General features: G+C 42.1%; 1 protein-coding gene and 1 long non-coding RNA gene across 5 annotated transcripts in view; one reads left to right on the top strand and one right to left on the bottom strand.

The window, feature by feature from the left end:
• The window catches only part of LOC108537627 (uncharacterized), an 8,857-nt gene extending 6,423 nt beyond the window's left edge, over positions 1-2,434 (bottom strand). Inside the window, exon 1 of the long non-coding RNA XR_001887869.1 lies at positions 2,391-2,434. This is a non-coding gene — a long non-coding RNA (uncharacterized LOC108537627). The remainder of the gene's footprint in view (positions 1-2,390) is intronic.
• Positions 2,125-24,463, top strand: NEU3 (neuraminidase 3). Of its 4 annotated transcripts, XM_017885246.1 has the most exons (4): positions 2,167-2,195; positions 2,496-2,623; positions 8,030-8,241; positions 19,282-24,463. In XM_017885246.1, the coding sequence occupies exons 2-4, from the start codon at positions 2,530-2,532 to the stop codon at positions 20,359-20,361; spliced, it is 1,386 nt and encodes a 461-aa protein (XP_017740735.1). In that variant the 5' UTR covers positions 2,167-2,195; positions 2,496-2,529; the 3' UTR covers positions 20,362-24,463. The 4 variants fall into 4 exon arrangements, with proteins under 4 accessions (XP_017740738.1, XP_017740737.1, XP_017740735.1 ...); XM_017885249.1 differs by lacking the exon at positions 2,496-2,623 and having other exon boundaries at positions 2,125-2,195; XM_017885248.1 differs by lacking the exon at positions 2,496-2,623 and having other exon boundaries at positions 2,157-2,195; positions 7,949-8,241.

Raw genomic sequence — 24,463 nt, 5'->3', positions numbered from 1 at the left:
AACATGACAGTTTACCCTATTAATGGACATTTAGGTCTTTTATAAATTTTCACTATTAAACATTTGCTGCTATGAACATTCTTGTATGGATACATCTAATACAGGTAGTGGGATTCTTTGGTGGGAGAGGATATACACTTTTACTTTTCTAGGTATTGCTAAATTTTCCTCTAAAGTGACTGTACCAATTTACATTGCTTCTATTAATGAAGGAAATACAAGATTGGAATAATTGGGATAGTTGTGTTATCTTTGTGAACAGATTTTAATTACTGATTGAGATTTTAAATAGTTGTAAGACTTCACATTTTCTATATCTTAGTTTGGTAACTTTTTCTAAAACCATATTAACTTTATCTAGATTTTCAAACTTAATGAATGAAGTTTGTATAATATTATTTCTGATATCTGTTTTATCCCTACTTATAGTCTCCTTTTCATTAATATCATTTATAACTTTTAAAAATGAGTCTTGCCAGGGGGTTTGTCCACTTCATTACATATATTAGATAACTAATATTTGCTTTTGTCGGTCCTCTCTATTGTACTTTGCTTCTTGTTTCATTTATTCTGTTCTTATTGTCATCATTTCCTTTTCTACCTTTTTGGGATTTATTCTATTCTTCCTTTTCTACATTCTTAAGTGAGATCCTTAACTCATTACTGTTTTGTTGTTCTTATCTCCTGGTATAGGGTCTTTATTTGAGTTCTCCCAGAGGCAAGTTCTGAGACCAGGATCTGAGGGCAGTAGTATATGTGAGAGATGCAGGGAGTGCCATAATGAGGTGGGAAAGTAGGAAGGGAAGAAAAGGTGAGCAATAAGGGTGTAGCTTTTAGTAGCTATTGATAATTGCTGTCTAGATTCATTAAATTCATTTTGTCATTAAAGGACAAAATGATGACATTCTATCATTCACTTGGCATTGGTCAGTTAATTATTTCATGAAGGAGAACTTTTCCCCATCAACTATTTAGTTACCCAGAAATATGGTTTGTACAGGAAAGGCAGAATAAAAAGCTGCTTTCCTTAGCAAACTCTGAGGTGACCAAAGTGACTTTTTTCTTCATATGTCAATATGAACTTTCTTTGCAGTCCTTGTTCTTTTTGATGTTCTAATTTTTCCATATTTGGCCAGTGGAATTACCTTCAAATTGACTCTTCTTTTGACATGTCCTGAAATAGTCTTTTATGGCTTTCTTGCTTTCTGTTAAGACAAGATGTTCTAGGCTAATCTTATACATTTTCTTCCCTGCACCTAAAATCAGCCATTTTTTCCATGGAATCCTAGTTCCTTTGGGGACAAAATAGTAGTTTAAGACCCATTATTTCCATTATTTGGGCTTATTACGATTGAGTTGGCCTCTGGTTCTAGGCCTTTTTTTTTTTTTAGAAAAATACAGCAGGTTGTATTGAGGTTGGCTCCTATGTTCTTTCAAAGAACCCTCATCATTTTGTGAGTTCTTTCTTTACGGCACCACGACGTTCCAGACTCATCTTGTATGTTCCCTGTCTCAGCACAGGATTTTTTTTTTTTTAATGAGAAAAAATATCACAAATTCAAATTTACGGAAGCTTTACATTTTTATGTCCTCTAAGTTAGCAGTCTGTCTTTCCTTTTATTGGTGTTTGTAAAATTTCTTCTTTTCAAAATTTTTATATTTTAGAGACAGGGTCTCTCTCCGTCACCCAGCCTGGAGTGCAGTGGTGCAATCACAGCTCACCACAGCCTCCAACTCCTGGGCTCAAGGCATCCTCCCACGTAGGCCTTCCAAAGCGCTGAGATTGCAGGCATGAGCCACCAGGCCCAGCCTATTTCCTTTATGTTATACTTAGTCCCAGATAAAAAATGACCTTAGATCAGTCCTTTCCTCTTTGGTTGGGGAGAGAAGGGCTTAAATTCAGGTACTATGAAACAAAAGAATGGACTCAGTGCTATGTGAAAAATCTGTGTATGTAAATGTGTGTATATACACACATAAATTATACATATGAATACATTTTCATTTTCATATTTTGCAAGGAGGATAGCCAATGCTCTGGACCTCCTTTTTGTAGGGTACCCTCTGAGGCCTGGAACCTTTGCTCAACTCTCAGGCTGTCCGGGGAAGTTTTAGGCGGTGATACCGAGCTACAGACCAATATAAGAGCTCGAGGCTGTGGGACTGAAGAGAGGAAGCGGCCGTTGGGAACTGAGGTAGGCCCAGGGCTTAAGCCGAGCTGGCGAGGGTAGAGGTGGTGCTGGTCCAGTGCAGTGGTGGGTACCGGGCTGCGGGCTGGAGGGAGGGGCACCGCCGAGGGGGCGGGACGGGGCGGGCTCGCGGAGGAGGCCAACGGTTGGCCCCAACCGCCACGGACTACAGCCTGCGTCCGCCTCTTTCGTTGCCATTACCTCTTTCCGGCAGTCGACCAGCTCTTCGCTTCTCGGGGTTTGTCTCCGTGTCCTCCGTCTCTGCTGTTTCTTCCTCTCTATCCTCCTCTGTCTCCGTCTCCCCAGCCTTGGGGCCGGTGCCTCTCCCAGGCTTCGGCGAATGAGACCTGGGAACTTGTCCCCGCGCCCCATGGAAGAACCCCCGGCGTCCAGCTCTGCACCGACAGAGACGGAGGAGCCGGGGTCCAGTGCAGGTGAGCGGGGTTGGGAGACAGGAGAGCTCCCCGAGGAGGACTCAACTGTGGGGACAGGTTGAGCAAGACCATCTGCGCTTGGGAAATCCAGCCTTGGATCATTGAGACAGAGCCACCCTGTCCGCTAGGATCTGACCTGGCCGGAGTATTCTTGGCTAGTCCTATTTTTATTTTTCTCACTGAAGCCTAACTTAAACCTCAGAATTATCACTGCAGAGATGAAAGGGGACTGAGACTGGAAAACCCCTTCTTACCAGAGGTCTCTGGTCGGCAGAAAGATCCCTGAGCTTCAGTTTCAACTTAGGAGACCTGGGTCTTGGTCCAGATTTTACTGTGGAGCGGCATTCAGTAAGCTTTGCCCCCATCCTGTGCCTGAGTTTTCCCATCTATATACCATGAGGTGGTTTATACTACAGATCTTCAAAGGTCTGGCACGTGATAGGTGCTCCTTAAATGTTACTTGTTAGGAGTGAATAAATAAGATAGGGAGGCCTCCTTCTGGGATTCACTGGAGGCTCATTGGGTTAGTTGGAGGCTGTGGAATTACGTTATTATAGCCTGAGAAGTAGGCGGTATTATCTCCATTTTATAAGGGAGGAAACTGAAGCTCAGAAGTAAAGTGACTTGCTGGTAAGTGTCAAAGATAAGTCAGACTTCAGAGTCCATGCTAGGCTATACTCTCTCCCAGTAAGAAAGCGGGGAGGACTTGATGGGAAAGTGATTATATCGAGCAGCAATTAATCATTTGAATTCTCTGCCTAAATGAACCCCAGAGCAGGACCATATCTGATTCTTTTCTCTCCCCAGTTTCCAGCACCTGATTTGTGTGAAATAGTTTGGGTGGCAATGCCAGAATCACCATCTATGTTACTTCTGTCATCAACACGATCAGTATAATTACAAAAATTAATGGCTGTAATTGTTGTAGTGATAATAAAGCATAAGTGAAATTGTGAAGACATCAAAATTTATAATTAAAGACACCTATTAAAACAGGACTTTAAAATTTATAAAGCACTTTTGAGTGGTTCTTCATATTGATCTGCTTAGGTAGGTATTATTATCCATAGTTTATAAGCAAGGAATCCAAGATCTAGAGGTTAAGTAACCATCAAAACGTCATGCAGCAAGAAATGGAGCTGAGACATGAATCCAGCCCATCTGACAAGTTGTGCTTCTCCTTTGGTGATTTCCCTATTTCCTCTCCTTTTCCTTTTTTTTTTTTTTTTTTTTTTGAGACAGAGTCTTGCTGTGTTGCCCAAGCTGGAGTGCAGTGGTGCAATCTCAGCTCACTGCAACCTCCACCTCCTGGTTTCAAGTGATTCTCCCGCCTCAGCCTCCTGAATAGCTGGGATTACAGGTGGATGCCACCATGCCCAGCCAATTTTTTTTTTTGTATTTTTAGTAGAGACGAGGTGTCACCATATTGGCCAGGGTGGTCTCGAACCCCTGACCTCAAGTGATCTGCCCACCTCAGCCTCCCAAAGTGCTGGGATTACAGGCATGAGCCACCGCACCCAGCCTCTTCCTTTCCTGTTCTGAGCCCTATCCTGCTCCATGCCTATCCATTCTTTTTATCACCTGGAGAATTCCTGTTTAAATTTAACTAATAGTCACATGTTGTCTGATGGTAGTAGTGTTGGTTTAACTTCTAATTAAAGTGTTAAGAGTTTAAAGTATGTTCTCTTTCAGCAATAAAGAGGGATTTAAATGTTTTTAAGAAAGGGAGTTGTAATTGTTATTATTGTCATTGTTATCCACAGGATTCAAGGAATAAAACTAGAATATACATTAGTTGGTAGTTTAAAAATACTAACTGTCATATATTGCACTCATACTATGTCACAGGCCTTGTAATAGCCACTGTAGTTAAGCATTTTATTTCTATCACCTACTCTACTGAATTGTATAGGGGAGGATCCTGAAGCATAGAGAAGTTAAGTAACATGCCCAAGGTCACATAGTCCTGGCCTGGTCCAAATCCTATGTTCTTAACCATTACCCCAGCCTGGCTCAGAGGCAGATTATTTGCTGAAAACAAAGCCTGACCCTCCCAGGGAGGAGAGCCTGAATTGAGGGGAGAGAAGTGTGCTCTAGTATTGGGTGAGAAGATGGTCTCCCCTTGCCTATCTTTTGATTCTGCTGTTGAGAGCCTGGGATTGAAATGAAGGGAGGCTTTTCTTCTGGACTCAGCAAGGCCACTCCCGCAGTTCCCCTCATGATACTGAGCCATAGTTCTTTTCCCTTCTTTAAGTTAGGAACAAGTGACTAAGTATTCATATGCTATTGATAAAAGTTTGTCTTGATTGACACTAGGAGGCTGTAACCAAAAGCAGTGCAACTTTGCTCTATAGTTCATTGTCCTGAAAGCTTCCTGGAAGATTGGTCTAAAATCATCGTGCCATTCTTCTGTCAAGAACTCTTGAGTGGTCTCCCATCTGTGGAATAAACACCTTAATAAAGTATCTAAGCCTCCCAGGATCTGGACTGTACCGACCCCTTCAGTCCCACCTCTGCCCCATCCCTTGCACTCCACCTTACTGTAGTCATACTAAACTACTGAGAGGCCCCACAACTCTCTGTGTTTTCTGTCACCTATAGGCTTTTCACATCCTTGTCCTCTGCCCTTCTCCTTTTCACCCTCAGTTGGCGAACCTATAGGTTGTTTTCTGTCACCTATACGCTTTTCACATCCTCGTCCTCTACCCTTCTTCTTTTCACCCTCAGTTGGCTAACCCACTATTCATTCTTTAAGATCCGGCTCACTCATTCATTCAGTCATTCAACAAAAATTTGTTGAGTACCTATTATGTACTAGGCATAGTTCTAGGTGTCAAGGTGGAGCAATAAGAAAACAGACATACCCTTGCCCTTTCTGGAGCTTCCATTTTGTGGTATGTATTAAACAAATGTAACATAGGAGACATCAAAATGTGGTAAGTGGTGTGGAGAATAGAACAAGGAAAGAAGATAGGCTGGGGCAAAGAAGTTGACAGAGAAACCTTACTGATTGGATGATGTTTGAGCAGAGCTGAAGAAGTTGAGAGAGCGTTATGTGACTATCTGAAACGAATGTTCCAGGCAGAGCCTGTGACTATATGAGGCAGGAGCTCTTTTGGCTCAATAATTCTCTCCAAAAATCCTTCTCTGGTGCCTTGATCTGGACAGATGCCACTTTTATGTTTTTCTACTTCCTATTGTGTTTACCTCTAAAGTAGCACTTATTACATCGTGTTTTAATTGTCCATGTATATGTCTGTTTCCCTCACTTGGATTGGGTTTCTTGAGAGCAGGAACCTCTGATCCTTCTCTATCTTCTCAGCACCTATTTTAGAGCCTGACATGGAGGAGACACCTAGAAATATTTATTGAATAAATCGTTCTTACAGCCTGATAATATTTACGAATGATTTGTAAAATTGGGTTTGGATGACAGTTGATTTGAGGAAAAAGTAATTCTAAGGCTGCTTTTTGTCTGTCTGGCTTGATTCCCCTTTTGGGCCTCTGAGGAGTGGAACAACTGGTTTTCTTTAAGAAGAATACTTGGAGACTCCATTGTGAGCATTATGGCAGGGTAGCCAAACTGTAAAATGGGGAGTAAAATATAACAAAGGCAGCCGGGCATGGTGTCTCACACCTGTAGTACCAGCGCTTTGGGAGGCTGAGGTGGGTGGACCACCTGAGGTCAGGAATTTGAGACCAGCCTGGCCAACATGGTGAAACCCGTCTCTGCTAAAAATACAAAAAATTAGCTGGGCATGGTAGCAGGTGCTTGCAGTCCCAGCTACTCGGGAGGCTGAGGCAGGAGAATTGTTTGAACCCAGGAGGTGGAGGTTGCAGTGAGCCGAGCTCACGCCATTGCACTCAAGCCTGGGCAACAAGAGCAAAACTCCATCTCAAAAGAAAAAAAAAATAACAAAGCCCTTTATAGCTGAATTTGTGAGAAAGTAAGAGAAATCTCCAGGGACTAAGAAACCAAACGTGAACTGAAAACCAGAGTGATTAGTTCCTTAATCTGCCCTCAGCTGTACTGGATGTCTCACCTAGAAACTTGGACTTTAATAGGCCTGTTGTTATACCAAATGAAGCTATAGGTCCGCATGGGTTAGACTCTAGTGGGTTTTTGTTGTTGTTTTGTTTTGTTTTTGAGACGGAATCTTGCTTTGTCGCCCAGGCTGGAGTACAGTGATGCAATCTCGGCTCACTGCAACTATTCTCCTGCCTCAGCCTCCTGAGTAGCTGGGACTACAGGTACCCGCCACCATGCCCAGCTAATTTTTTTGTATTTTCAGTAGAGACGGGGTTTCACCATGTTAGCCAGGATGGTCTCCATCTCCTGACCTCGTGATCTGCCCACCTCGGCCTCCCAAAGTGCTGGGATTACAGGCGTGAGCCACCACGCCCAGCCTGGTTAGACTCTAGTTTTTGACAGAGGATGGCATGTGAAATCCTCACATGAAACTAGGTCCCTTGAAAATCTGCACCCTCTGTAGGGTGTATACCTTCTGATAGGGTGGACTAGTATCTTAATTCATTTTCTGTTGCTTATAACAGAATACCTGAAACTGGATAACTTAAAAAAAATTTCCTACAGTTATGGAGTCTGAGAAATCCAAGGTCCAGAGGCCACATCTGGTGAGGGCTTTCTTGCTAGTGGGGACTCTGCAGTGTCTGGAGGCAGCACAGGACATCACATGGCAAGGGAGCTGACTATGCTAGCTCAGATCTCTGGTTTTCCTCTTATAAAGCCCCTAATGCAACTCCCTTGATAACCCATTCATCCATTCATTCATTCATGAGGACAGAGCCCTTATAACCCAGTCACCTCTTAGAGGCCCCACCTCTCAACACTGCCATATTGGGGATTAAGTTTCAACATGAGTTTTGGAGGGGACATAACATACCAAATCTACTAGGAAAAAAAAAAATTCTCCCTACTGTCACAGAGAGAAGACAAAGAAGATTGCCTTTTATCCTAGGCTTTTGTACAGAAAAAAAAGTTTTCCCAGAAAATTCTTAACCACAGCCATTCACTTGTACAGAGACCCAAATGGCCTAGAAACTCCAAGTTAAGAATTGACATTAAAAACCACCTCAGGCTGGTAATACCCCTGGATGCTTGGCAAAAACAAATGCAAAACCGCTCTGCTCCAAGATACATACTTGACACAGGCCACACAGAATTCCCACAGGGTCTGGAGTTAATGAAATTCTCATTTGTTAAATAAGAATGTATACTGCTTGCTTTATACTATTGAGAGCATATGTTACTCTTTTATAAATAAACATTTGAATATGTATCTGTGCCTCCCCTTTGCTCTCCAGAAGTGAAATGATGAAGCAGAATTTATATGCAGGCCAGCATTTGGGTATGGACACACATTGAGCTGCCTTCTATCCTTGCAGAGGTCATGGAAGAAGTGACAACATGCTCCTTCAACAGCCCTCTGTTCCGGCAGGAAGATGACAGAGGGATTACCTACCGGATCCCAGCCCTGCTCTACATACCCCCCACCCACACCTTCCTGGCCTTTGCAGAGAAGCGTTCCACGAGCAAGGATGAGGATGCTCTCCACCTGGTGCTGAGGCGAGGGTTGAGGATTGGGCACTTGGTACAGGTGACTCTTCATCCCAGATCTGAGTCTGGGCCTCAGTTTCTCTTCACAAAGCTCAGAGCTCTTCAGGATCTGTGCCTCTTCTCATCAGTACAGGAAAGCCATGTGGGGAGCAGAGGCAGAAAAAACAGCAAAAACAATGGCTCTCACTGAGTGCTTATTGTGTTCCAGGGGCACATTGGGTCCTCACAACCACTCTGTTTCGTAGGTACTGTTTTCAGTCATATTTTACAGACAAGGAAACTGAGACTCAGAGAGGTTGCCATTTGCTCAAGGTTATACAGCTATAATAAAGCAGTAGAAGCTGGCTTCAAACTCAGTTGCTGACTCCAGAAACCTCCACAGTTATTTAGATTCAGCTAACGTACGATGTGCCTTTCATTTATATTCCATTTAGTCCTCATAAATCACCCAGGGAAGTAAGCATTGGTAGTCCAGTTTTGCTGATGGTGGATCCTGGTGCTCCAAGAGGTAAGTAACTTGCTCAGGACCACATTTAGCAGATGACGGGGGGATACCAGTAATAACCACACTTCTACTACTAAATGCTGTATGTGAGGTATAATTTATTGTCTCCACTTTGCAGGAGGTAACCAGTTCTGAGAATTAAGCTCATTTGCTTTGGTCACACATCTAATAAGTGGGAGAACTGGAGTTGGAGCCCTTCCTCTTCAGTAGAACATTTTGACTGTATTTTTAGTGAGGAAAGAAAGGTTGCTATTCTTTGACCTGGAAGCTACGGGGTTATTTCAGACCCCAAATAGGCATACGTCAGAGATACTGTGGATTTGGTTCCAGACCACCACAATAAAGTGACTGTCACAATAAAACAAGACACATACATTTTTTGGTTTCCCGGTGCATATAAAAGTTATGTTTATACTATACTGTAATCTATTAAGTGTGTAGTAGCATTATGTCTAAAAAAAAGTACACACCTTAAAATATTGCTGAAAAGTGCTAATGATTATTTGAACCTTTGGCTAGTCAGTCTTTTTGCTGGAGTAGGTCTTGCCCTGATGTTGGTGGCTGCTGACTTATCAGGGTGGTGGTTGCTGAAGACTTAGTGTATTATTACTATTGTTGTTGTTATTATTGTTATTATTGAAGCATTTCTTACTTACATAGATAATTTCTTAAAATAAGACAATGGGCTGGGCACAGTGGCTCATACCTACAATCCCAGAACTTTGGGAGGCCAAAGTGGGAGGATTGCTTGAGCTCAGGAGTTCAAGACTGGCCTGGGCAACATAGCAAGACCTTGTCTCTAATAAAAATAAAAAACATTAGGTGGGTGTAGTGGCACACACCTGTAGTCCACAGCTACTTGGGAGGCTGAGGGGGAGGATTGCTTGAGCCCAGAAGTTCAGGGCTCCAGTAAGCTGCGATTGTGCCACTGGGGGACAGAGCAATACCCTGTCTACCCCTAACAAGAAATAAGACAACAGTGAAGTTTGCTGAAACAGTTGACTCTTCCTTTCACAAAAGATTTTTCTGTAGCATGCAATGCTACAGAATTTGATAGCATTTTTCCCATAGTAGAACTCATAAATGAATCCTCTCAAACCCTGCTGCTGCTTTATCAACTAAGTTGATGTAATATTTTAAATCCTTTGTTGTCATTTTGACAGTGTTTACAGCATCTTCACCAGAAGTAGATCCTATCTCAAAAAACTACTTTCTTTGCTCATCTGTAAGAAGCAAGACATTTGTTCAAGTTTTATCATGAGATTGCAGCAATTTAGTCACATCTTCAGGCTCCACTTCTAATTCTCTTGCTATCCACCATATCTGCAGTTACTTCCTCTCCTGAAGTCTTGAAGCCCTCAAAGTCATCCATGAGTTGTGGGAATCAACTTCTCAATGTCTCTTAATGTTGATATTATGACCTCCCATGAATCATGAATGTTCTGAATGGCATCTAGACTAGTGAAATTTTTCCAGAAGGTTTTCAGTTTACTTTGACCAGATTCATCAGAAGAATCGCTATCTATGGCAACTATAGTCTTGTGAAATGTATTTCTTAAATAATGAAACTTGGAATTTGAAATGACTCCTTCATCTGTGGGCTACAGAATGGATGTTATATTAGTGGCTGTGAAAACAACATTAATCTCCTCATACATCTCCATCAGAGCTCTTGGATGACAAGGTACATTGTCAATGACCAGTAATAGTTTGAAAGGAATCTTTTTTCCTGAGGAGTAGGTCTCAACAGGGGCCTGTAAACAGAAGTGCTTCATCCAGGCTTTTTTTATTGTAGAGCACTAGCGGAGTAGATTTAGGATAACTCTTAAGAGCCCTAGGATTTTCTGAGTGATAAATGAGCATTGACCTCAACTTATAGTCACCAGCCTGTCTTTTGAAGATTTGAAGCCAGACATTGACTTCTCTCTAGCCATGAAAGTCCTAGATGGCATGTTTCAGTAGAAGGCTGTTTTGTCTACAGGGAAATCTGTTGTTTGGTGTGCCACCTTTGTCAGTTACCTTAGCTAGATCTTCTGGATAACTTTCTGTAGCTTCTCCCATCAGCACTTGCTGCTTCACCTTGCCCTTTTATGTTATGGAGACAGCTTCTTGCCTTAAACCTCATGAACCATCCTCTGCTACTTTCCAGCTTTTCTTGTGCAGCTTCCATACCTCTCTCAGCCTTCGCAGAATTGAAGAGAGTTAGGGCTTTGCCCTGGATTAGGCTTTGTCTTAAGGGAGTGCTGTGGCTGGTCTGATCTTTTATCCAGACCTCTAAAACTTTCTCCCTATCAGCAATACGACTGTTTTGCTTTTTTATCATTCCTGTATTCACTGGAGTAGCACTTTTAATTTCCTTCAAGAACTTTTCAGCCTGGTGCAGTGTCTCATGCCTGTAATCCCAGCACTTTGGGAAGCCAAGGTAGGCAGATCACAAGGTCAGGAGTTTAAGACCAGCCTAACCAACATGCTGAAACCCCATCTTTACTAAAAATACAAAAAATAAAATAAAAAATTAACCAGGCGTGGTGGTGCATGCCTATAATCCCAGCTAGTCAGGAGGCTGAGGCAGGAGAATAGCTTGAACCCAGGAGGCGGAGGTTGCGGTGAGCAGAGATCGAGCCACTGCAATCCAGCCTGGACAACAGAGGGAGACTCTGTTTCAAAAAAAAAAAAAAAAAGAATTTTTTCTTTGCATTTACAACTTGGCTGTTTGGCACAAGAGGCCTAACTTTCAGCCTGTCTTGGCTTTCAACATGCCTTCCTCCTAAGTTTAATCATTTCTAGCTTTGATTTAAAGTGAAAGATGGGGGACTCTTCCTTTTACTTGAACACTTAGAGGCCATTATAGGGTTACTAATTGGCCTAATTTCAATATTGTTGTGTTTCAGGGAATAGGCTGAAGGAGAGGGAGAGACATGAGAGAACGGTTGGTGGAGCAGTCAGAACACATATAGCATTTATCAAGTTCACCATGTAATATGGGCACAGTTGTCATACTCCAAAACAATTACAGTAATAACATTAAAGATCACTGATGAAAGATCACCATAACAGATATAATAATAATGACAATGTTTGAGATATTGTGAGAATTAACTGAAACATGACAAAGACATGAAGTGAGCACATGCTCACTTCAGGGTTGCCACAAACCTTCAGTTTATAAAGACAATATCTGAGAAATGCAGTAGAGCAAAGTGCAGTAAATCACATATACCTGTATTTCTTATTGTTGCTTTCCTCTCTTCCAGGGCTAGCTTAAGTGAGACAAATGAGACAATGGTTTTGAGAGTCTTTCGTAAAAAAATATATAGCCGTGTCATCTCTCTATATCTATATAGTAGGCACTTTAATACTCCTAACCTACCCTGCTTTTTTACCTACAGATGCCTCAAATCTGACCATTAAATCTTCATATCCATAGCAGATAACCTTCTGCTGTTAAAGTACACAGTACAAATGCTATTCTGCTTGAACATGGGCCTTGCCATCAATCCCTGTCTTTGCTTTTGATGACATTGGCTCACATTTCTCTTGGTGAAGTTTTTTATTTTGTGGGATTTTCAGTTCCTGCTCTTTCACCTTATCTTGTCATGAGTCTTTCTCATGGCTTCCCAGGACCAGACTTCTGCATGTATAACTAGCCTCCACAGAGGCCCAGCCCTACAGCCCAGTAGAACTTGGGATTCTAGCTCTTTCCTTTCTTCTAGGGCAAGCATTGCCTGTGGTCATCGGTCATGTTGCACTGTTTTTGATCAAGACAGTAGGCTGTTAAGCATTTTTTTTAAATACTGTTTTTTTAGATACAACTTCTATGTTGCCTAGGCTGGTCTTGAACTCCTGGCTCAAACAATTTTCCTGTCTCAGCCTCCTGAGTAGCTAGGACTACAGGTGCACACCACTGTGCCCAGCCTTTTAAGTTTTAACTATCTGTCTGTCTGTCTGTCTAGAGATAAGCCCTCTCTGTGTTGCCCAGGCAGGAGTGCAGTGGCTATTCATAGGCGTGATCATTGCATACTACAGCCTCAAACTCCTGGCCTCAAGCAATCTTCTTGCCTAAGCCTCCTGAGTAGGAGCAACTACAGGCAGGTGCCACTGAGCCAAGCAAGCATTTTTTATCAGACCACAACTGTTGCATAACTCCATTACTCAGTAGTCATACACATTCACAGACATGTCCCCTTTAATTCATTCTCTCTTTATTTCATTCTCTGATTTATTTAATTGTAGAATCTTGAAGTTAGAAGAATCATGAGCCCAACTTCTTTCCCAGTATAGAAATCTGTATTCTATTGGTAGTTACTAAAATCTTAGTGGTTAAGAGCGTGGCTTTGGAGTCAGTCAAGACCTATCATTTATTGGCTTTGTGACCTTGGAGACTTGACTCTTCTCTGTTTCATCATCTGCAACATATAGTTAATAATAGATACCACATAGTAAGAACTAAACATTTGTCATTTTCCATTAAGGGTCTCCTTGCACAACTCTTCAAATGAGCACCTGATTGCTGTGGCAGCTGTTTTTTGCGTGTGAATAAGATGATCTCTACTTCTCTATACCCATTGGTTTGTTCTGCCTTCTGGGGCAGTCAATCTATACAAAATGTAGATACAATCTCTTTTTCAGAGAACTACTCTCTGAAGTACCTGAAAGCTGCATTCATGCCCTCTGAGTATTCTGTTTTCTGGGCTAAACAACTTCAGTTATTTCTGTAACTTCTTAGGGCACAGTCCTGATTTGGTTTCTGGTCCCTTGAAAAGTATGTCCTTGGGATCCGGTCTGAGATGGCAGTGTCCTTTTTTAAAGTAGGATATTTGGAACTGAACTTGGGACTCCAAGGGTAGACCAACCAGCTCAGCAATGAGGTGACCTGTCCTATCTTGTATTCCCTTTAATGCAATTGAAGGTAAAATAGCACTTTCTTGGTAGCTACATAGCACAATTGACTATGTAGATTGTGTAGACTGTGTAGACTATGTAGAATAGATGGTCAGCCAAAACATCCAAGTCTTTTTCACATTTGTTGTTCTCTTTTTAAAAAAAAAAATTAATTGTAGTAAAATATATCTAACATAAATTTTACCATCCTAACCATTTTTAAATGTATAGTTCATTAGTGCCAGGTATATTCAAATTGTGCAACCAATCTTCAGAACTTTTGATTTTTCTTTTTTTTTTTTTTTTTTTTGAGACGGAGTCTCGCTCTGTCACCCAGGCTGGAGTGTAGTGGCCGGATCCTGGCTCACTGCAAGCTCTGCCTCCCGGGTTCACGCCATTCTCCTGCCTCAGCCTCCCGAGTAGCTGGGACTACAGGCACCCGCCACCTCGCCCGGCTAGTTTTTTGTATTTTAGTAGAGTCGGGGTTTCACCATGTTAGCCAGGATGGTCTCGATCTCCTGACCTTGTGATCCGCCCGTCTCGGCCTCCCAAAGTGCTGGGATTACAGGCTTGAGCCACCGCGCCCAGCTGAACTTTTGATTTTTCAAAACTGAAAGTCTAAAGTCTACACCCATTAAACAGCTCCCCATTTCTCCCTCCTCAGTCCCTGGCAACCACTAATCTACTTTCTGTTTCTATAATTTTGACTACTCTGGATATCTCATATAAGTGGAATTGTACAGTGTTTGTCTTTTTGTGATGGCTTATTTCACTTATGTAATGTCCTCAAGTTTCATCCATGTTGTAGCATGTATCAGAATTTCCTTCCTATTTAAGGCTGAAAAATATATCATTGTATGTATATACCACATTTTGTTTATTTTTTTATTTTTATTTTTTTTTTTGAGGCAGGGTCTCACTTTGTTGCCCAGGCTGGAGTGCAGTGGCGTGATCATGGTTCTGCAACCTCGAACTCCTGGGCTCAAGCAATCCTCAGCCTCCTGAGTAGCTGGGACTTCAAGTGTATGCCACCATACCCAGCTAATTTATCTTATTTTTGTAGAAATCGGGGTTTCTATATGTTGCACGGGCTCCCTTCATCTCCTGAGGGATACTTTGGTTGCTTTTCCCTGTTGGGTATTGTGAATAACATTGCTATGAATAAGGGTGTGAAAATATCTCTTTGAGACCTTGCTTTTAAATCTTTTGGATGTAAACACAGAAGTGGAATTGCTGGATCATTTGATAATTTTGTATGTAATGAGAAACTGTCATGCCATTTTCCATAGTGGCTACACCATTTTATATTCCTACCAACAGTACACAATGGTTCTAGTTTTCCACATCCTCACCAACATTTGTTATTTTCTGGTGTATGTGTGTGGTAGCTGTCCAAATAGGTGTGAGGGGGATACCTCATTGTGGTTTTTAGTTGCATTTCCCCATTAATTAGTGATGCTGAACATGTTTTCATATGCTTGTTGACATTTGTTCTTGTTTTACGTTTTCTTTTTTTTTTTTTTTTTTTTGAGATGCAGTCTTACTCCATCACCCAGGCTGGAGTGCAGTGGTGTGATCTTGGCTCACTGCATCCTCTGCCTCCTGGATTAAAGCGATTCTCCTGCCACAGCCTCCCAAGTAGCTGGGACTACAAGCGTGTGCCACCATGCCTGGCTCATTTTCTTGTGTGTATTTTTAGTAGAGACAGGGTTTCACCATGTTGACCAGCCTGGTCTCGAACTCTTGACCTCAAGTGATCCACCCACCTTGGCCTCCCCAAGTATTGGGATTACAGGCATAAGCCACAGCACCTGGCCTACATTTGTTCTTTAATCAGTTTTCCCCATGCACATTTTTAAACCACAACCTGTTTTACCTCTGTCAAGCCTCAGCTTGTTTTATATGTCCCATTGCTCCAGCTAGTTGAGATCATCTTAGATTCCAAGGCTTTCATGCTTTGTTTACTCTTTCTTCCACCTTCATGTCAACTATATATATGTTAGATATATCTGGCTCAAATTATTTTCTCCTCTCAACCACTAAGGATGACTAAACTTCTGACTTCCCAAAAACTAGACTGCTTAATAAGTAAGCTGACTTGATCACTTATCTCTGGCATGTTTAGTGTGCTTAGGGTGCTCTGGTATAGAATGGGCTGTCCCAGAGATCTTGAATTCCCTTTTGAACTAGCGTAGTTCAAGGACGGAATGGTTTTTTATCCAGAAGACTGCGAGGGGTCTCTTCTATGGAATGGGAGTTAGCACTAGATAACCCTTATGGTCCATTATGGCTTAGTTTTCTTTTTTGTTTTTGAAACAGGGTCTTGCTCTGTTACCTAGAGGGGAGTGCAGTGATTGATCATAGCTCACTGCTGCCTCAAACTCCTGGGCTTAATTGATTCTCCTGCCTCAGCCTCCCAAGTAGATAGGACTTCAGGTACTTACCACCAGGCCCAGATAATGTAAAAAAAAAAAAAAATGCTTTGTAGAGATAAGGACCCACTATGTTGCCCAAGTTGATCTCAAACTCCTGGCCTCAGGCAAATGGCTCTGAGAGTCTATGATCTGAGCCTGCTTAATCTGTTTTGTCCATTTATACAGAAATTAATTTTTTAAATTTATTTTTTGTTTTAGGTAGTTAATACATTTCATATGGCTGAAAATAAAATAGTATAAAAGATATGTTTCTCATTTCCATTCCCCTATCTCTTATAGGCAATCACTATTGTTTCTTGTTATCTTTTCAGTGCTGCTTCATACAGAAGCAAAGCAAAACAAGTATGTACTCTTAATTGCCCTTTTAAAAACTTTTAAAAATGTGAAGTGATAACATATGCAGAAAACATAAAACATAAATGTGAAATGCACAAAACATAAGTGTCAGCTCAGTGAGTTACGACAAAGCCAACACTTGTGGACTCATCATATATAGAACTAATAGTCCAAGAAATAGAATGTTGTCAGCATCTGAGAAGTTTCTCTTATGGCCCCGCCCTTCTTCCCGAAGGAGAAGTTAATTATATTAAGTTGATTTATAGCCCTAGAGTTTAGTTTTGCTTTTTTTAATCTATGTAGTCTTTTGATCTGGCTTTTTTTGTTCAGTATTCTTGAGATTTATCCAAATTGTTGTGTGTAACCCTAATTTGTTTTTCATTGTTACATAATATTCTATCGGATGAACATACCACAATTAAGTGATCCATTTTACTGTTGTTGGATACTTGGGTTAGTTATTATAAGTATAGGCTATACTGCTATGAATATTCTTATACATGTTTTTGGTACTGCAGGCATACATTTTGTTGGGTATGTAGCTAGGAGTGGAATCACTGGTTCATGTGGTATGTGTACCTTCTACCTCAGTAGATAATGTCAGCCAGTTTTCTCAGGTGATGGTTTTAAGGGCTGTTCTGCCTCAGTTCCATCCTTATTCCTTGGATTTGGCCCTTTAAGGTTCCATCTCAAATTACATGACAGTTTACCAGGCCTTCAAGTTTTGTCCTCCTACTCCATAAGGTTGTCAAATGACTTGCTCAGCTTCTCAGCCTTTCAGTTACTTCTTTGAGAATTAGTAGGATGCCCTAAGGGGAAAAGGGACCAGCCAACCTCTCTGAATGAACTTAGCGTGTAATTCTTCATTCTCATGTTTGTTCTCTGCTCTCTGGTGCTTTCAGATATTTTGTTTTTTTTTAAATGTTTTATCTATTTTTTCAAGTTCTCAGTGGAAGGATTGGTTCAATTATTTAGTTTGCTGTAACCAGAAGTCCCTTTCCTCCATGTTTCTGATGCAAAAAGTAGCATCCTACATATACTATTGTGTATTTTGCTTTCTTTGTTTAAGAATATATTATGAAAATCAGGCCAGGCGCAGTGGCTCACACCTGTAATCCCAGCATTTTGGGAGGCCGAGGCAGGTGGCTCACCTGAGGTCAGGAGTTTCAGACCAGCCTGGCCAACATGTCAAAACCTCGTCTCTACTAAAAATAGAAAAATTAGCTGGACGTGATGGTGCAAGCCTGTAATCCCAGATACTCAGAAGTTTGAGGCATAAGAACCGCTTGAACCTGGGAGGCAGAGATTGCAGTGAGCTGAGATAGCACCACTGCACTGCAGCCTGGTTGACAGAAAGAGAGACTCCATCTCAAAAAAAAAAAAAAAAAAAATTATGGAAATCTTTCCATATCACTATACATGGAAAAAAGGTTTTACCCCATGTATTGCATGTTCATTTCACCCATCCTCTATTGATGAATATTTGAGTTGTTTGTAGTATTCTGCTACTTCAAGTAATGCTGCATTTGAATAATCTTATACATACTTAATTTGATGAGCAGATATATCTTAGGATGATTTCCCAGAATTGGGCATGATGGGAAAGGATAAATGTTATTTGTAATTTTGATATATGTCCTACATACAGGTTGAACTATTTGCACTTCAATCCATATATGAAAGTGCCAGTTTCTTGACATTTGCCAACACAGTATTGTCAAACTTTATGATTTTGCTAATTTAACAGATGTAAAATGTTATATCAATTTAGTTATTTTGTTTTATTTTTATTTTTAGAGATGGGATTTTGCCCTGTTGCCCAGACTGGTCTCGAACTCCTGGGCTCAAGCTGTCCTAATGTGCTGGGATTACAGCATAAGCCACTGTGCCTGGCCATTGTCAGTTTAGTCTTAATTTGCATTTCTCTCTTATGAGTGAAGCTGAACTTTTTTTCTCTTTCTGTAAGTTGTCTGATCTTGCTGTTTGCCCATTTCTGTTGGGTTCCTGGAAATTGTCTTACCAATTTCTACTATTGTTTTGAAAATATGTTAGGGAGATTAGATCTTTCTTTCTTTATTTGCAATATGTCTGATTAGGCATTATCTCATTGTATCCTTATAATAACTCCTTTGTGAGGATGTTATTAAACTTTCCATTTAACTGATGAAGAAATTGAGGTAAAGTAAGATTAAGCAACTTGTCCATAGTCACAAAATAAGTGATGAAAGCATGGTTTGAACTAGGTGTCTCTGAATCTATGCTTGAGCTTTCAACAAAAGTTATGAATTGCCTTCCCAGTGTAGTACTGGAAGGAAAAAAATTTGTCTTAAATTTCCCTTTATTTGCCTAAAATTTCCCTATTTGTCTGCCTTACTTTTCTTCTCTTCCTTTTTTTTCTTTCCTTTCCTTTTCTTTCCTTTTCTTTCTTTTTTTTTTTTTTTTTTTTTTTTTTCTTTCTTTCTTTGTAAAAATATTTAGCTCCTATTATGTACCAGGTGCTGGAGAATCAATATTAGTAACTAATAGTATAAGCCCTCAGAAGGCTCATAGTCTAGAAAAGGAAGACAGTCACAAAAAGTTACAATGTTATACAATAAATTTATTAGGGGAGGAGAGTGAGTTTCATGGAAGGCTTTATAAAGGAGGTGACTTTTGAGTTGGGTATGGAGGATGATTTGGAAATCTAGATGAAATGAGGAAGAGCATTCCAGACAGAGGAGACAGCTTGTACAACATTTAGCATTGTCTCTTTCCAGCTTTGTAAGTTATCCTGTAATATTTGAGAATTTAGTGAGTAATTAGGCCTTCATGATTTTATAGATTTCAATATCATTTCTTATTTATGAAAAATACTGATATTTTAATGAGCTTCACGTTTTCCTATTAGTATCTCACTCCTACTTTTTCCCTTCTCCTTGTCTAGTGGGGGCCCCTGCAGCCACTGATGGAAGCCACACTACCTGGGCATCGGACCATGAACCCCTGTCCTGTATGGGAACGGAAGAGTGGTTGTGTGTTCCTGTTCTTCATCTGTGTGCAGGGCCATGTCACAGAGCGTCAACAGATTGTGTCAGGCAGGAATGCTGCCCGCCTTTGCTTCGTCTGCAGTCAGGATGCTGGATGTTCATGGAGTGAGGTGAGGGACTTGACTGAGGAGGTCATTGGCTCAGAGCTGAAGCACTGGGCCACATTTGCTGTGGGCCCAGGTCATGGCATCCAGCTGCAGTCAGGGAGACTCATCATCCCTGCGTATACCTACTACATCCCTTCCTGGTTCTTTTGCTTCCAGCTACCATGTAAAACCAGGCCTCATTCTCTGATGATCTATAGTGATGACCTAGGGGTCACATGGCACCATGGGAGACTCATTAGGCCTATGGTTACAGTAGAATGCGAAGTGGCAGAGGTGACTGGAAGGGCTGGCCACCCTGTGCTATATTGCAGTGCCCGGACACCAAACAGGTGCCGGGCAGAGGCTCTCAGCACTGACCATGGTGAAGGCTTTCAGAGGCTGGCCCTGAGTCAACAGCTCTGTGAGCCCCCACATGGTTGCCAAGGGAGTGTGGTAAGTTTCCGGCCCCTGGAGATCCCGCATAGGTGCCAGGACTCTAATAGCAAAGATGTACCCACCATTCAGCAGAGCTCTCCAGGCAGTTCACGGAGGCTGGAGGAGGAAACTACAACACGGTCAGAATCATGGCTCTTGTACTCACACCCAACCAGTAGGAAACGGAGGATTGACCTAGGTATCTATCTCAACCAGACCCCCTTGGAGGCTGCCTGCTGGTCCCGCCCCTGGATCTTGCACTGTGGGCCCTGTGGCTACTCTGATCTGGCTGCTCTGGAGGAGGAGGGCTTGTTTGGGTGTTTGTTTGAATGTGGGACCAAGCGAGAGTGTGAGCAGATTGCCTTCCGCCTGTTTACAGACCGGGAGATCCTGAGCCACCTGCAGGGGGACTGTACCAGCCCTGGTAGGAACCCGAGCCAATTCAAAAGCAATTAATTGGCTTAGGACCCAATTTCCATAGATGCAAATGGCAGTTACAGCCAGGTTAACAGAAGCTACTGAAGTCTACAGGGAATCAAAAAACTTAATATTCTGTTCCCTACCTTTTTTCACTTCTCCCCCTCCAAAGAGCAAAATGAAATGTTGCCTTAGCTACTACAGTGGAAAAAGCACTGAACTAGGAGTTGGAAGACCAGGATGTGGTTCTGGCTCTGCCACTGACTTGCTTTTGGACCTTGGATGTGTCACCTGAACTCTCTGGACCTCAGGTTTCCATCTGTAAAATGAGAGTATTGGTTCTAAGATTTCTCATCTTCTCATCCCTAGGAGAAGCATAGTGCCTGCATCCTTCATGGTCAGTAAGTCCTGGCTGTATAGAAGACTCTGATGTCAAAACGGAAATCAGAGGACTTATCTTTTCACATGACTTACCCCTCATCCAAGTGTGAGGTTACAGGCAGGTGTCATGGCAGGAAGGAAGACTAGATCTATATGATTTGTTCCATTTTTAATAACAAAAATACCCACACCCTTCTAATAATGGTCAGAGCTCTGTAGACACTCTATCCTAGAGGAATTAAGCAAAACAGAAGAATCATGAAGTCTCCTACCTTCTATAGCTTTGTAGTTCTGCTTACCTTCTCTTCCTCATCCAGAAACATCATTTTCTAGGGAGGACAATGAGAATCTCAGTGCCAGTAGTACTGGATAATAGTGTGTATTATTCTGGTGGCAGTGTATCTTCTGGTGGCATTACCCTGATGAAGGATGGGCTTAAGTTCACTTATTAGGATGTTCCCGATGGGAAAAGGACATGGATTAGGACTTTAAAACACTGGACAGAATTTCCCACAGTCTCTGCCTTCAAGGAGTTCACCAGTTTATGGGGCTAGAAGAGGGAGAAAATTCAAGAAAATAAATGTAGCTGGTGGGAGAGTTTGTAGATGTTGGGCTATATGTTGGGGTGATGGTAGCTCCTGATGTAATTTTCTTAGTTGCATCTTCAGTGTGCCTGGAGTCGTCTGTCCAAGGCTTGTCCAGGCTTCTGGGTTTGTTTTTGTTTTGTTTTGTTTTTTCTCAGGATATTGTCCTGGCCCAGCTACTCCTTTACCTGTGAGAAGATCTTTACCATTAGGAAGATCTCTGGACCCCCAAATCTCAGAATCAGGCCTATTTGTATAGGCCCATGGAAATCACTACTTGTGAAATAGGGATGCCTTTTTGTCTAATGATTTTCATGCTGAACTTAGTCCATGCTGAGTCTCTTAGATGATACCATGTTGGTTGTTCCTATCTTAGATTGTTTCTCCCATAGCCTGTTCTTGCAACAGAAATTCTATCATGAGAGGTTTATTTTTTTGTACCTATTTTAGGAGGCTAATGCTTAAACTGGTATCAACTAAATATATTTGGTGTTGTATAATGACCACAGAGAACAAGTCTTAGTCATGAAATATAGCCTAGGAGCTAGGGGCTACTGTTGCACTAGCTGGGTAGAGAGAGTCCTACAGGATGAAAGTCGAGATTAACTTTACCTACTTTAGCAGATTGCTTAAGCCATGACTTAGAGTGGCTTTTAAAAATCCCCTTAGCCTCTCCTACCTTTGCCAAGGTAATCTTCCCAATACACAATTATTTATTCACTCATGTATACATTTATCTAAATATTTCTTAAGTGCCTAATACAAGGTACTTTCTACTGCCATTCCTTGGCTCTAAATCATTTGTGGTTCCCTATTGCCTATTATAATGTAAAGATGTTTACATTTAGCCTGACATGTAGGACCTTCCAGCTGTTGGGTGAAATAATGTACACTTTACTTCCTTATATGAGGCCCAGTGTCAGGGAAAACCTCTGTCAAGTTGACAGGTGGAGGGTAGTGGTGGTCTAGGGATGGGCAGGATTGGTGCAGGGAGGAATTGGGGAAGGGGAGAGGATTAAAAGGGCAGCCCCCTCCTAAGTGGTAGAAACTCCTTGTTAAGCAAAGCTTTCCTAAACACTATACTGCAAGTGGATAGCAATAGGGAGGATGGCCAAGTCCTACAACCAGGGCTAAAGGATGAAAAGAATGAGAATATCAACTTCTTTAGTACTACTCAAGAACGGAGTCAAGGCAGGGACCTTGGTCCTGTGCCATTGTGACCCAGAGATGTCTAATACCAGTACTCATAAGAGGTCCATCTCTAAATTGCCCTCCTCTTACTTCTTCCCCCTACCTCATGTTTTTTCTCTTTAATGACTAGCATCAAAACTCTTTAATTGGGGCAGGCCTATGTGCTTATCTCAGGAATAGTAAGAAAAGGGGATTGGGAACAGGGGAAATCCAGAATAAGGACTTGAGAGAGGAACAGAGTGGGTGATGGCAGCTGTGAAGAAAAAGAACAGATCAGAAGAGTCCTGGCACCTTAGGAAGAAAAAGTGTCACAGACACGAGGCCTAGGCTGGAATGATGTAGGTGGTAGCTGCTGTGAAGAAGAAATGACAACAGGCTGGAGCTGTTCCCTGAAACCTGTGGAAAGGAAGAGAGACCTGCACAGGCTGGCACTTAGCTTATGGAGAAGGTCCTAACCCAACACTGCAACTTTAAGCTGGCTTAACTTGTCCAAGTTCCAGATGACCAACAAAGACAGCTATAGACACTCCAACTCTGTCCCCATTACCCAACCTGGGCGCTATTCCATGATACTGGTACCCTAAGTGAACCCATTTCAGCCACTCAGATTGACAGGGTGGAAAAGACAGGGCAGGTGGTAGCAGCTGTGAAGAAAAGAGGAAAACAGACGGGTGGCCTGTCTATAGGCATATAGAGAGGACTACATAGGCCTCGGTCCTTTACCCTCAGGAGCCCCCTTCCTGTTCCTTGGACTCTTAGAATGGATCCTTCCAGCACACATGGCTCAACACTGAGAGTGCAGGAAGCATGGGTAGGGGCCTCCTGCTGCTGGTATATACCCAGGCCAGCCTCCTGCCGACACAGCCTACTGGCTGTGTTCATGTTCTTACTATTCACCTCAGGCCATTGTCTGGGTACTTAATTTGGACTTGTTTCCCCTGGTCACCAGTCTCCCCTCAGATATTCACAGGACATCAAGCAGCTTCAGCCATGGGTAAGAGGTTTTTCACCCTGCCTGTTTGGTAGCCCAAAGGACCCACAAAGGTCAACCTGAGGCTGCACAGCCTCCTCCCCAGGGCAGTAGAAATTGATATCTCACTTTCACCAGATTAGGCTTCTCACTCTTCTTGAGTAGGCCATAATCCACCTCTTCAGTAGGCCACGCATCCGTCTCTGCGGTGCCAGAATTCACAGTCTGGGCCTCCCTTTGGTCCTTACCGTAGGCTGCCATGTATTATTGTCTATGTTGTGCCCTCTAGGCCTCTGCTAGGCTGTGAACTCCTTGACTGACTCCTCACTGTGTCCTTTTTACCTTGAATCACAGTGGCTTATCTAAAAGTATAAGCTTTTTTTCTATCGTATTCTGAATTCCCTGAAGGTAAGGACTATGTCTGATTCCTCTCTTTGTCCTCAGCACCCAGCATAGGGCCTGAAACAGAGTAGCCGGCAGTAAAGATACACTGAATGAATGAGTCAACGATCCTTGGCCTCTGGAGCTAATTGAGAAGGCCGGGGGACTTCCGCTGTAGGGAGAAGGATGTTGCATCCCTTTGTAGATTGTGTAGCATTCAAAACCTGCTGAACACTCACCCTCAATGTATATTCTCTGTTCTGGCCTGCTTCCAGGTCAGTTATACACTTCCTGGGATGGGCCTTTCTCTGTCTTAAGCTTGGTTGTCCCTGCCTTTCCCAAGGATCACAGCCCAAAAGGTGCAGTGGGGAAAATTTATGGCCTATTCGAGAAGAGTGGGCAGCCTAATCAAGCCAAGCCTTGATTTGGGGTTCTTATTTCACTGGTATTTTCCCTTTGTCCCCAGTTGAATTTTCTATAGTTACAACTTTTCCAGGCTTCTAAGGAGTTGCTGAGGCTCGATGTGTTCTATGTCTTGGCTTTGTGATACTGAGCGCCAGAAATACTCTGTACTATAAAAACTACCATCATTCTTTGAAACAACAAAGAGGAATAAAGAACTTAATTCTGGTGA

This window comes from Rhinopithecus bieti, unplaced genomic scaffold (assembly GCF_001698545.2).
Source record: "Rhinopithecus bieti isolate Rb0 unplaced genomic scaffold, ASM169854v2 scaffold_14549, whole genome shotgun sequence".
NCBI classification, from domain to species: Eukaryota; Metazoa; Chordata; class Mammalia; order Primates; family Cercopithecidae; genus Rhinopithecus; species Rhinopithecus bieti.
The sequence above is the reverse complement of the archived record's forward strand: the minus strand, read 5'-3'. Positions and strand labels throughout refer to the sequence as shown.

Excerpts from the sequence above, each read along its gene's own strand:
- NEU3 (XM_017885246.1), top strand. The coding sequence starts at position 2,530 with ATGAGACCTGGGAACTTGTCCCCGCGCCCCATGGAAGAACCCCCGGCG. Across the intron at positions 2,624-8,029 it reads GGAGCCGGGGTCCAGTGCAG|AGGTCATGGAAGAAGTGACA; the intron begins GTGAGCGGGGTT and ends CTATCCTTGCAG. Across the intron at positions 8,242-19,281 it reads GGATTGGGCACTTGGTACAG|TGGGGGCCCCTGCAGCCACT; the intron begins GTGACTCTTCAT and ends CTCCTTGTCTAG.